Source organism: Nematolebias whitei, chromosome 11 (genome assembly GCF_014905685.2).
Source record: "Nematolebias whitei isolate Nwh7 chromosome 11, NemWhi1, whole genome shotgun sequence".
NCBI lineage: Eukaryota > Metazoa > Chordata > Actinopteri > Cyprinodontiformes > Rivulidae > Nematolebias > Nematolebias whitei.
The window spans coordinates 32111345-32125715 of NC_056508.1; the positions used below are offsets into that span (position 1 = coordinate 32111345).

General features: G+C 39.6%; 1 protein-coding gene across 1 annotated transcript in view; it reads right to left on the minus strand.

Moving 5' to 3' along the window:
- The window catches only part of atf7a (activating transcription factor 7a), a 24711-nt gene extending 10555 nt beyond the window's left edge, over window positions 1-14156 (minus strand). The window contains exons 1-4 of the mRNA XM_037684492.1: window positions 14109-14156; window positions 7404-7475; window positions 2036-2132; window positions 1882-1933 (exon numbers count right to left, since the gene is read on the minus strand). Of these exons, the coding sequence (XP_037540420.1) occupies window positions 1882-1933; window positions 2036-2132; window positions 7404-7451 (197 nt within the window). The 5' untranslated portion in view covers window positions 7452-7475; window positions 14109-14156. The remainder of the gene's footprint in view (window positions 1-1881; window positions 1934-2035; window positions 2133-7403; window positions 7476-14108) is intronic.
- Between the last annotated feature and the right edge of the window lie 215 nt (window positions 14157-14371).

Sequence of the window (14371 nt, forward strand, 5' to 3'; positions counted from 1 at the left end):
CCACCACCACCACCCCTCCCCTGCTCAAAAACTGTTGGTACAAGCTGCGTTCAGACATGTCTCCGTCCCCCCATCAACAAAAAGCATGGATGAGATGAGCACCCCGCCATGGCAAGTTAACTAGGGGAAACACTGCCTTTGTTTAAACATGACAATTTTGAGACAAAGGATCTGTTGTTTGTTTGTTAGGCCACTTAACACTGACGTGATAATCATTCAAGCATAAAATGAGCAGCTAGCTGAACGAATGAACCAGTATTTTGGCAACACAACATCAACTTAGCAAATCCATTAAAATTGACATTTTTTTTGTACTTTTTTCCATTCAACCTTTATTTATACAAGTTAGTCTCATTGAGCCACCAGGACTCATTTTCAAGTAGATCTGTTTTAGACAAACCACAGATGAGGTGCACACAACAGAGAAGGTTCTTCTCGTCCTGAGCATTTCATGGCATTGTTGACCTTGTGTTGATCTACATATGACAATAAACCTAAACCAATAAACAGCCATAAAATGCATATAAAATAAAAAGTAAATAAAAGTAGTGATATAAAACAAAATAAAATCAAGATACATTATGAAACCAGGTAAAATATTAAAAACAGGAACATGTCTATATTGATTTTTGCATTGAACTTAAAAGTTGTTTAAAATCGTCGAGTAGGAGAAGGCCTTTTTGTCAAGTTCAGTCCTCACTGAGGGGACGCTGCAGGTAATTATGTTTTGAGAGTGCACGGTGTAGCTGCACTCAAGCAGTGACATGTAGGAGGATATATATGAAGGCAGCAGACCAAGAAGTGATTTAAAGATGAAAATGTACCAGTGTGAGAATCTGCATGAAGTTAATGATGACCAATTTTTTTTTTAAATTTTATTTAGCCTTTATTTATCCAGGAAGTCTCATTGAGCCACGAGAACTCATTTTCAAGAGAGACCTGTTTAGGGAGCACATGGTGGGGTTAAGGGCCTTGCTCATGGGCCCAGGGTGGGGCGAATGAGGGTGGGGGCAGGTGTGAGTGTTTCACCTACCCCACCCACAATTTTGATGCTGTCGGGGCCGGGGCGTGAACCGGCGATCTTCGGATGACAGGTCCACCTCTCTAACCTCTGCGCCACCACTCCCCCATTGACCAATGAATACAGGGTGCAGTGATGGGTATGATAGTTACAGCCAGTTATGAATCTTAGTGCACCATGACAGACAACATCCAACATCTGCAAGGAGCTGGCAGGAGCATTCATATATAGTAAACAATGTCACCATAGTCAATGGAGGGAAGGAAAATAGCAGATTAAACTTAAAAGGTGATTCCTAGTATTCAGAGCTAAGCTAGATCTATTTCTGAAAAAGAAATCCAATTTTAATTTCAGTTTCTTTATCAAGTTTTCGACATGCGGCTTAAAAGAGAGATGTGGCATCGACCAAGATTACCAAGTATTTGTAAGAATCCATAAAGTCAATAGGAACAGCATTCATAGATAAGATAGGAGGAAGGATTGCTGGTACCGACTTCCTGTTTGAAAATAACATCCCTTTGGTTTTATCGACATTTAGCACCATTTTGAGACGGAACAAGTCTGACTGAATGATGTCGAATGCAGACTGTAAAAGCTGGAAAACCTTAGCAACTGTTTTAGCACAACAATAAACAACTCTATCATTGGCAAAGAAATGCAAGGATGCATCAGGAATGTTCTGACCTACATTACTTATGTAGATTGTAAAAAGAGTGGTTTCCAAGAATGAGCCTTGCGGTACACCATTATTGACAGTTAAATAACTAGAACAAGTACCATTGTGTTGAACACATGGCTTTCGGTCTGAGAGATGATTAGAAAACCAACTGATAGTGTGGTCTGAGAAACTAATATCTGACAGTTTATGGCATAAGATGTCATGGTCTACAGTATCAAAAGCTTTGGACAGATCTAAATAAAGTGCAACACAGTAGCACTTGTTCTAAGCCACAGTGTGGCTTGTAGAGTACACAAAGCTAAAACTGAATGTTGGGTGCAAATGTTCAACATTACCTGCAATGATAACAGAGTCGGTCCTAGGAGGTCCAAACTTCAGCGTCATCTCATGCTTGTGTTTATGTACCGCCAGGTGGTCCTCATTAGTAAACCTCTGGAGCAAAGAAGAATATGATGAGAAATTAGCTGACAGATAACTGTGTCCTGGTGACTTGAGCAGACAGACCATTTAACTGTAACCCAGAGATCATATTGCCATAATCACAGACAGATGTAACACACCACTTTACAGCCCATACAGTAAAAACCATGTGACAACCCACAAAAACTAGGGTATATAATTTCTGTCTAGTGTAGTGTGTTTACAGACAGAGGATGTAGGCTCAAATAACTTCATACCAATCAAAACGGTTCAAAAAACAAAAAGGATGATTGTGGATGAAATCACTGAAATTATTTTAATATGATAAAAAATGAGCAGTGGAACTGATCTCAAGTGTATGACAAAATATCAGCAGTCATTTGAGTTTAAACCTGTTTCTGTATTTATTCAATTCAGTTAATTTATATAATGCCAAATCACAACAAAGTTGTCTCAGGGCACTTTACAGAAACATTCACATACATAAAAGCCAATTAGTAAAGTTCTCTATCTAAAGAGGCCAGCAGACAAGTTGAATCTTGGCCTCATTGCAGTCTCCCATCCTGAGCAAGCACAGTGGCAACAGTGGAAAGGAAAGGTTTATCCATAATTTGTTGCGTCCCATCAAGTATTGCACTGGAAGCTACAGGTTTGGCAGTGACCCCAAATCGGACACGCAGACGAAAGAAAGAACAGCCGTCCTCTGAGACACAGAACATCTTCTCTTGGGAAGTGGCGACGTGATTCACCCAAAGATGTAGGAGGAATAATCTCGGCTCTAGCAACAACAAATTCACTATTAACTGCGGCCCATTTCAGGGTGCCGTGTTACAGTTGCGAGTTCAGTCAGGAAGGTGAAGTGGAAACACAGGCGAGTGTCAGGAGCCTTACTTTTAGCCCCACTAGATGCATCACTGGTACAGCAACATGCCCCGTCTGTCTCTCCCTGTGAACAAGTCGACTAGAACTTGTGGAGGAAACTATCCCCAACTAATCTCCTGGAGTGAGAAAATACCAGCTAGGACTGCCAACAACATGCAAGAAATAAGTGAGCAACATATTTACAGAAACAAGAAGGGTGGGGGGAGGGGTCTGCTGTTAATATTGTTGATGTTAACTCAGTCAAAGGAAAACCCTGAGCAAAGCCAGAAGTCAATCATCCATGTTCTATTATGGGCACGATTCGGATTTTCCCGGTAGACAACTGTCGCTCGTAAAGGGCAGCAGTAAAACTGCATCTGGACGTTAAGACCTTGTAATGTTAGGGATGTTCTGTATCTAACACAAATAAATAAATAGATACATATGATCTTAGTGATATTATTTAGGGCCAAACAACAAAACCACTGCTCACTGAATCTCAGAATGTTTGGTACTAACCAGAATATTTCAGAATAAATGTGTTGTTTTTTTGTCAATCAACATGATAATTTCAGGTCTCTCTTGCTAATGAGTCCCCGAGGCTCAGTGGGATTAACCTGTCTAAATAAAGGTTGAATGAATTAATTTGTGTTGGATTTTTTTTAACTAAACTTTAAAATGTAACATGACATAGTTGACAAAATAAACAATATTTCAATGGTTTTTGCTTTTAATTTTTATGCTTCTAAGTTCTAACACAGTTTATTCAAGAACTCAAGGTTCTTTATTTGTCATTCACACCACATGTGATACATGTGGTGGAACAAAATTGTGTACACAGGGTCCCAGTTACATCAAACAAAAGTATTAAACTGTGTGTAAAAGAAAAACAGTAATAAGATCTAAGATATGAACTAAGAAAAATGTTAACTAAAAGCACACTAAGCACTAATAGCATAAAAACAATAAAAACAATACGCCTAACAGCAGCACGAACACAAGTCTGTGTGAGCAGATGAGTACGAATGAACACAGCAACATGAAACAGATCAGCAGCAACATGTGATTTTTCACAGTGATTATTCTAGTTAGAGATTCATGAGTCTAACAGCCTCAGGGTAGAAGCTGTTCCTCAGACTAGTGGTTCTACACTTAATGCTCCTCAACCTCCTTCCTGAGGGGAGTGGAGCAAAAAGTGTGTGTGCTGGGTGAGTGGGGTCCTTCATGATGCAGGTGTCCCTCTTCCTGCATCTGTAGGTGTAGATGTCTGTGATGGTGGGGAGGCTGACTCCAACAGACTTCTGTGCAGCCTTCACCAATCACTGCAAAGCTTTTCTTTCTACAGCTGTGCAGCCTCCATGCCACACGTTGATGCTCGAGCACAGGATGCTCTCCACTGCACACCTGTAGAAGTTGGTGAGGACTGAGCTTCCCAGACCAGCTCGTCTCAGCCACTTGAGGAAGAAGAGTCTCTGATGAGCTTTCTTGATCAGGCTGGTAGTGTTGTTGCCCCAGCTGAGGTTGTCATTCAGGTGCACACCCAAGTACTTGTAGCTGGAGACCACTTCCACCACAGATCCTCCCCTGTTCAGGGCGGGCTAGGTGTGTTTGTTCCTTCTGAAGTCCATGACCATCTCCTTCGTCTTCTTCACATTGATCTGAAGGTTGTTCTTCCTGCACCAGCTCTCCAGGTGTTCCACCTCCTGCCAGCTGGACTCATCGTTGTTTTTGATGCTTCCCACCACCGCTGTATCGTTTGCAAACTTTACAATATGACAGCCTGGATGGGTAGGTGCACAGTCATACATGAGCAGAGTGAACAGGAGGGGGCTCAGTACACAGCCCTGCGGGGGCTTTAATTATACATCATTAATTGATTGTTTGGAGGTTAAAGTAACTCATAACTTTGGGTTTTTGTAAACATTGCATTAGAAAAGAACTACTCCTCATCTAGTTTATAACAAAACTCAGCGATTAATTACAGAAATTCTCCCAGTGGACTATAAAATATCTCAACAACTCTTTGCATAGAATCCTTGCGCCAACCTTTGTTTTAACGCTCTCCACTGTTAAATTTCCTCGCACAAAATAACTACCGGTACTTCTGACGACTCTCCTGACAGATTGTAGTCGCCGTTTCTTTTCAGAAGAAGAGACAAGAACTTTACCTTTTCACCTTTCGACCTGGTGTCTCTGATTCTATTGTTCTCCCTCTGACTCTATTTACATTAGGGGATTATTTTACTGAATCAATATCCGTCGTGTGCCGAGACTGTCAGATGTGTACTTGTCAATGTAAACAAACAACTTGTAATTGTTGGCAACAAAACATTACTGTTAAATTTCTCTAATTTATTATATTAATGACGGGTATTTTTTGGGTTTTAATTACAGATGATACACATATATACACAAAATTCAATCACAAACATAGAAACATTCTGTATTTTGACAGCCAATATGGCTTTTACGTATGTGTTGTGAATAACAGCTTCTACCACACCAATTTTAGCTCAGTATCTGTAAAACTGATTGACTCTATTTTTGAGTTGACTAAGGACAATAAGCTGTGGTGGAAATCTTGGATTGAATTAACCTAATCAGTTGTAGATGTACGTCAAATGATTACTTTCAGTCCAGTGGTTCATGAGACATTTTTGCTGACAGATAATCAAGGTTTGATGCTGTTCCTAAAGTCAAAATTTAAGGCAAAGATTTGGTGCGATGTGTAGTGTTTGATGTTAGGAATGACTCTCAGCTACTACCACATTGCATTTTAACTCAGTATCTGTAAAACTGAGTTAGAGCCATTTTTGTGCTGGCTAATTTTGATTAGCTTTGGAAGCCATTTTGAATTAGGTTAACTCTGCAAGTTAATTAGCTGCAGATGTGCATCCAATGTTTACATTCTGAAAGTTTTGTTAAAATACATCCTGTGGGTTATGAGCTATTTTGGTAACAAGAAGACGAAGTTGACTGTCGTAGTTAAAGTTTTAAAATAAAGCTAGTGAATTAATTACTGCTCAGAGTATAAGTTAGTAATAACTTTCATCTACTATCACACCAAATTTGACTCAATATCTGTAAAATTGTCTGAGTTAACCATCTTTGTGTTTTCTATGATTGCATAGCTGACGGCCATTTTGAATTGAGCTGACTCCAAAAGTTAATTGGTTGCAGATATACTGCCATTGATTACTTTCTAATAGTTTCCTTAAAATCTGTTCACTTACTCATCAGATATTTTAATAATAGCAGTACAAAATGCACATGCATGCACACACTTGGGCAAAAACATTAACGTTTCATCTTCAGGAGAAAGTAAAAAATAATGTGCACTATTTGGAACCTACGCAAACACATTAAAATCAACTTAATTTAAAATGGTATTGGCTACGATAGAAGAAATTTCACTCATACATTGACCAAAAGAACTAAAAATATAATTTCTCAGCTAAAAACATTCTCAAGCCAAAGTTCTATAAACAAAGGTGATGTTGCAATAATAAAAAACATCACCAGATGTTTACAACATAACACAACCTCAGACGTATTTAGTTTGACACTCAAACAAGACCACAGTTGTGGACCTGCTCCGTCATCTGTGTCACTTTGCCTCGAAAAGCCTCCAAGCTGTTGTTTAAGCTGTTTACTGAACAAATAATCCTGTGAATTACACATGCAATCCATTTGCATCAAAGAATGATGTCAAACAAAACATAAAAGTCTCATTCGCCACAAGTCTGGGGAAAATAAAGAACAAAGTATCATTTATCCATCAAAAAAGCATGCAGGATTGCTTTAAATGACTGTTGTTTGTACCACAATTATGTACAACGGATCACTTCTAGTTAGAGATTTTTAAAAGTGTACATTAGTCAAATGTTTTATAACCGCATGAACACTTTCTCTAAACTTTAGAAAAGATATTCCACCCCAGACTCTGTTACGTCCAACTAAATGAGATCAGATATTTCCTGTGTTGAATAACTGCGACCTAGAGTTTATGTTTCAGAATTTCTTCTTCCTCTATTCTATGTATGATATCAAGCCGAGCCCTGGCAGCACACTAACTAAGAAGCATGTGAGTGTACCAGCAGCGCTCCGCTGAGTCACTGCCGCGGCTCTAACCTGTGCCTGCAGGCGTTCAGCGGTGACAGGTTGAAACAATAACTGCGCTCTGATTACTCACTGGAGCTTTCAGTGTGAGTCACTGCTAAAGGAGACGGTCTCGTCTCACAGGAGTCTGACTCGTGTGATGCTCATTAGAAGTTGCATAAATCACAGATGGTTTGCTTACATCAGCAGGGAGAAGGTATTACAGGAAAAAAGGATAAAACTTCGGAAACATGAGTTACCTTTTTCAATTTCTTAAAGTTGTCAGCTCATATAAAATCAAGGTGAAAGTGGGAAAAGACTTACCTGTCCACAGCCGGGAGCACTGCACACAAAAGGTTTGTCGTCCCCCATTTTTGCAAAGAGCTTGCAGTGTAACTGTGGATGAGGAGAAGAGGAGAACATTGTTGCTTGTAGCTTTTTCGGATCTCTCAACAGACAAATCCTGACAAAAAAAAAAAAAAGGAAGAAAAAAATAAAACTGGGATGCTGTGGCTTGTAGTCTGAGCAGGAAGCAGAATGCTGTTTAAAAATAACCCTGGCACCGGAGGAAAACATGCACAGAGGCAGCGAGAAGAAGTTTCCCTGGTGATACTTCCTTCTCACTGAGGGGCTTCTGGTTGGCCAATGAGCTGCTTAAAGTGAAGGAGGACACAAACACATCTCCCTCTCCTGCCACTCATTTACACTCACTTCTAACCACTTGTTCTCATGTTACCGCTCCCTCTCTTTACCTCTGCAACACCTTCGCCCAGAGTTTCCCACTCTTCTTTCAACTGTTTCTCCCTGATCACAGTCAGATCTGCTTGTTAGTCTCAGTAACTTTGGTGTTTGTGATAACAGGCAAGAGAGGAAGTTTAGACAAAATATCAAACAAGTTTTACACAAAAATTGTAGAACTAGTGTGTTATCATGCATCAGTAGAACATTGGTGCTTTCAGGAAATGGTGGCATTACTTCTGAGAGAAAAAACAAGAAATAGGTCAAAGTGTTAAAAGCTCATTTGACTCGTCAAAAGTTTTAGTGGAAAACTTTACTGCAGCTTAAAATGGAAACTTTATAATAACTTTATGTAACACGTGGTATTGGCCGTCGCAGCAGGTGAAAGGAAGTGATGTTTTTGCCCGTGTTGGTGTGTGCCTCGAGTGTAAGCAAAATATCATGTGAATCAGTGTAAAGATTTTAACGACACTCTCGTCTTCGGATGCACACCTACAACTGATTTATTTTTGGGAGCTATTTCCACTTAAGACGGCCAACACAACTAAGCACCCTTAGAAAACACCAAAAAAATGTCTCTAACTCAGCCAGTTTTAAAGATACTGAGCTAAAGTCTGGTGTGGTAGTAGCTGACAGCCACTGCTTGCACAAGATCTTTTTTAAAACCCTGCTGTTAACTTTTAGAGTTAACTGTTTCTATTAATAAAATATCTTGTGAGTCACTTGATGGATTTTATTAAAACTGTCTCAAAGTAAGAATTGGATGTAAGTCTGTAAATGATTACCTCTTTGAGTCAATCTAAGGCAAAATGATCTCTACAGCCAACTGAGCATAGACAACACAAAAATGGCTACAATTCAGTCAATTATCTAGATAATAGGCTAAATGTGTTAATGGCTGTGTGTTATCCTCTGAACTGTCTTTTAGTAAAATATCCCATGAATCACTAATCCACCTTAGCCAACACAAAATGGCTATAAATCACACAATCTTAGTTAATGAGCTAAAATTATATGTGGTACCAAGTTTTTCACAACACATTACCCAATCTTGTAATAATGTATGCCATTGTTATGTCATGTTATGTCCATGGTTAGGCTGATGGTCCTCCTTGATCATGTGAACAGCTCATTTTGAATGTCAACAACAAACTAGTGGATCCACTATGAGAAGGTGCTATTTATAAAGCTGAGCTGAATACAGCTCCTCAGACTGAAGAAGTTTTTCGGATGAAAGACGAAACATTTCTACAGGTTTTTTGTCTGTTTTTTGAAACCTTCCAGAGGATCTGACTTAACTTTTTTAGATTTTTCTACCTGGATTATTGAGCATGCATTAGGATAATGCACAACAATGTGCATAACCTTATTTTTTTAGGTTCGAGCCAGTTATAATTTCATTGTTTCCCAACATAAGATGATCTTAGTCTAAAACTGACATGAAAGGTTGTGGGCAATATGCAATCTTTAAAGGAAGACCAATTTTTTAGCAAGAATTTTTTGTGCACAATTGCAGCTTGAATAACTTTAAAAGCATCAAAAATAAACACAGAACAGTGCTGCTGAACTAATAACTCCACAGGAAACACCCTTACAGCTCCAAATACTCCTTTACCCCGCTCTCCATGAGGGAATGCTCTTGTAAAAAGTGAAACATGCAAAAGCTCTCGACTGGATTGTTTTCTCAAGTACAGAATCACTTGCTGCTTCAATCAGCAGCTTAACCCCAACTCCACCCTGCACCGCTCTGCTCTTTGCACAGCTGGACAAAACTCTTCGTAAAGACAAGCTGAAGAAGTTAAGAATAAAATGACTCATTAAAATTAGATCAGGGGAATAGTCGGCGAAGGGGTGCGGGGCGGTGACAGACATGAATGTTTTAGCATTCTCAGCTGGCACAAAGTGATGTCTGGTCGCTATTGCACAACACTGACCCACTGACAGTGCAGCAGCCACCAACATACATCAAGCACTTTATGTACTAAAAAAAAGAATGACAAAAGCTATCACCTTTAATTATCTTTTGGGACTTCAAAATAGCTTCTGTGTATTACTTAAAAAGACGCTGAGCAGCAAGAAAATTCTTAAAAATGTGAACACCGAGATACTGACCAGAAAATCCGCTTTTTATATCTGCTACATGGGTTAAGCATGTGGCCTAACATTACTGAGTGGGACAAATTAATCATTTTTTTGGCGAGGCATACATGTCTGAAAGTTTTCCCAGTACTGAAGTCAAAGCACTTTCCTTCTTCGTCCCTTCATCTCTCTTTTTGCTGAGGACAACTGCCCCTGAGCCAACACATGATTACTGAAGCCTTGCACCAGAATATGACGCTCCCATGACGCCAAGCTTGTAATGGGCCTAACTGTTGTTTCTTTCTGGGTGTGCATCACATTTGCAGGCAAACAAATTGCAAAATAAAAGCTCACAAGGAACAGCAGACCTCTTATATGATGGACAAAGGCAACAAGTCAGTGTCGGGGACTTCACAAACTGTCTTCAAGTCACTGAGTCTATTTGTGCAGAGCTGTGCTGGCAAACGAGATACTTCATCTTACTCGTTATACCGAGGGTGTGGACTGAGTGGGGAAACAGACACATCTGGCATCAGGAGAGGGAATACATTTCAGAGTTTACATCTTATTTAAGACTAGACATTTACTTGGCTGGCTGGTGCAAACATAAGATGTGGGATTTGATTTTGTGGAAAAGACCATAAATACAGGAGGACATACCTGTAGATGGAAAACACCGTTTGTTATCGAAAGCTGCCACAGCTTACATTCAGAAAATATTTAAAGATGCTCATTGCAAAATCATGAAAACAGGTCAAAAATAAGAAATTCAAAAAGTGCGCTTTTTTCTTATACTGATGATGGTTAATGTGTTCTTAGGTCAAGAATTTGTCATTTGTTAACTGCTGCCAAATACCACGAGGAATTGTTTACCTTCAGAAACAACTGAAGTGACTAAAATAAAGTCAGCAATCTTGATGTCCATGAAAGAGCAATTTGGGATTGAGAGGTCTGACAATTTTTCAATGTACTAGAACATGCTAATGCTCAGAAATGTTGAGTAACTAATGCAAAAAGCTCAGTTAAGTTGAACAGTAAACAAGCCAATCTATAAGTTTGTTTGAACCCAAACTAGGTCTTTATGGTGCTCCATTGCCCTGATTGAGCCCTGATATTTATTCTTGACAGTTGAATTACTCGTTCTTTCGAGTTTAGCAGAAGATCCACTTTTATATTTAACTAAACAACTTCTTTGAGATTCCCTGCTTGTCCGCCACATTTGCTTACTTACCCACACTGACCGCAATCATACTAATGTAGGTCAATCACATGAATCAAGCCATGTGGTTTTTGACAGATTCAGCCAAGTGCTTTGTTTACATTGTGTGCATACCCGCATTTCAGAATTACATATCAATATATCTGAAAAACAGTGCTGGGCACAGCTAAACAAGTTAGCTTCGCTAAACCACATTCCACTAACTAAAAAAAAATAGCTTTGCTAACACTAAACCTCTACACAGGTTAAAAACAATTAGTGGATGCTAACACTAAACCACTAACCGCTCAGACGACTGTCACTTAATCTGCATCACACATCTTATGTATCCTTCCGGTTGAAGCAGCGTCAACCAATCACATCTTGTCACGCGTAGACTTTATAAGCCAATAGTGTGCCTAACGGACTCTTCGAGACGTGCCCACAACAGACAGGAACTTTGTTAGCTTACTTAAAGTTGGCAAAACCTAATTTAGCAGAAACTAAATCCGCTAACGGTTTCCAAAGTTAGCAAAAGTGCTAATCTGCTAAACAAAAAATTAGTTCTGCTATTAGCAGATTAGCAAAACTGTACACACCACTGCTGAAAAACTATGAGCGTAAACTCAAACTGCACCATTTCATAAAGTTCAGGATAACCATTTTGATGTAATAACTTGCAATGAGAACTTTTAACATTTAAAACAAAACAACTTATCTTGAGCTAGACCTCCAAACACTGCACTACTATCAATATTTCTGTCAAATTTACAAAATGCTGTGTTTCTTCAAATTTGTCAAATGTCTCACTGAGAGGAAACTGGGTGTGATCTAAGAACTATCTAAAATTTTACTGCACCATGATAAACTTCATGTAGAGCTCAACTCTGTGTGAAAATGCTAGCTACAGCACCCTCACATCACTGATATTCATTACAGGTGTCTCGACCTGTTTTTTCCTTTTCATTAGGGATGCACGATATTGGATTTTTGGCCAATATCCGATATGCCGATACATTAAAACTTATTTGGTCGATAACCAATACCGATATTGATGTGATATACTGGTGCCAAAAAGGGAGCTGAAAATGACGTAACACTTCAACTTGGATAATTTATTCATGGCATTTACTCTCTCTAACACAATGACAACACTCGAACAGTGCACATTTGTAAATTTTCACAAATCTAAACTCAACCTGTTCACAAGCGACAAGTGAAAAGCGCACAAGTAGTAGTGCATAGTGCATTTTTCCTTCTTCTCCGCCATGATCAGATCAGGCCGTGCGCGTGACATCATCACGTTGTGCTGACACTGCAGGCATCCTTGTCGCTACAAAAACAGAGCCTTTTATATTGGTGAGCTATTTTGATGGGATGGCCGATGTCCGATATTTAACTTTAATTAATATCAGCCAATACTGATACCCTGCTGATAATATTGATTTTCATCCATGGTAACGTGGAAGCAGTCAAAGTACCCTAATTCCTCTCCCTCTCTTATAGGGCCGCAGCCACAGTGCCACTGTTAAATTGGATTTCTCCGACTCAGCAGGTGTGTTGGGGAACAAGTCCCGGCTATAATCAGCGACAGCCCTCCAGTGTTTGATGCAGCCTGCTAGGAAACTGACTAAACAAACTGTATTAATAGCTCGCGCTGTAGCCGTGACGCTGGAATCTGAGGCTTGAATTGCCAGAGGACAGGGAAGACCCCACAAAAGACATGAAGGTGGGAAGGAAGAAATAATTTGCAATAGAAAAAAATGTTTTGTTCATGAGCATAGCCACCAATATTGTATAAATAATGTAAATTATGTATGCCATTTTGTATGCAAGCAAATTGAACACAGGACTTACTTAGTGGAACAAATGAAATCCAACTTTTGTCCACTTGAGAGATTTTTGGCTAAACAATAAATGTTTTTTGTAGTATCTGTCCAGCGATGCTGACACCAAGTTAATTGAAAACAATTATTAACTATTTATTACCTTACCATGTTGTTAACTGTTGCATACGACTTCAAGTGTGTGTCCTGTAGTTTCTAAGAATGGCCCAGTGGCTTCAGCTGGGTTTAGTGCTGTAGTTTCCTCTGGTGCAACAGTTTAAGTGAAGGAATGGGGTACAACTGTGCCAAAAACATGTCCTACATTCCTGAAGGAGGTGTTGACATGCATGGGGACACGGACAGTCCGACGTGCAGGAGTTCAAGTTGCAGAAAATAAGTTATCACGACTTACTGAGGCTCTTCTTCAAGACCAAAACCATTTTTAATTTAGATGATGCGGCCACATTGCATGAAAATTGCGATATCCTTTGCGTACATCCAAGATTGCAGTGTCAAACTGTTTTCCCAAACTTCAGTTTCTTCCTCCAGACAACGCTTGACTGTCTTTAAAAAAAAAAAAAGTTGGTCTCTTTTAGCCTCCATTACCTTCTGGCTGTACTTGGCCCTGCCTTTTCCCGTAACAAGACCGCCTGTACTTTTTAGCAATTGGTCCAAAGCACGTCAGTCAATAGCTTCTCACGCACACACAGCTTTGGACCCTGTCAATAACACCAGCCAGCCGAACCTCATTGGCTAAAACCACGAAACCAACTTTTTGTATCCTCGCGAAAAAAAAAAATCTTAATGGCTTAGCTTCTGTTGCTAACGCGTTAACGACAGGCCGAGCGCACATAAGTGTAATAACAAGGTTGCTAACAGTTTCTGTGCTGACAACAAGCACACATTAGCGCTAATTTATCGACGTATCAAGCGAGCCGGTGTGTTTTAATGACGTTATTATATTTTGTATTAAAAAAACAAAGCAGTTAGTTGGTTAGCGGAATGACACTTGAGTGCAAAGCGAGACAGACAGGCAGACAGACATTGGGTCCGAATGTAACCAACTGACACGAACTTTACAGTAACAAGCGCCGAAAAGTGCCGCCCCAAGCAAAAGTTTGTAATAGTTTAAATATGGCGACACGTCTTATTTTATTTTAAAAGTTGATAAAGTATTTACAAACTCACCCTGGCGCCCCTCTTTCTGACTCCCCTCTCCTCTCTTGGAATTTGACACTCCCCTCGACGGAGACTTATCGCGAGAATTCACGAGACTTCGGCGCCATGTTTAAAATGTTTCCACGCGCTTCAGTGCGAAACCGCTAAATAAACGTATTTATGTTTTAAACATTACAGAGTTACTGGGTCGAAAATTTTATCTACCATCAGAAAGTGTGTTAAAGACTTAAAACAATCACCATCATCAATTTTGGCTTTCTCACCAAAAATTT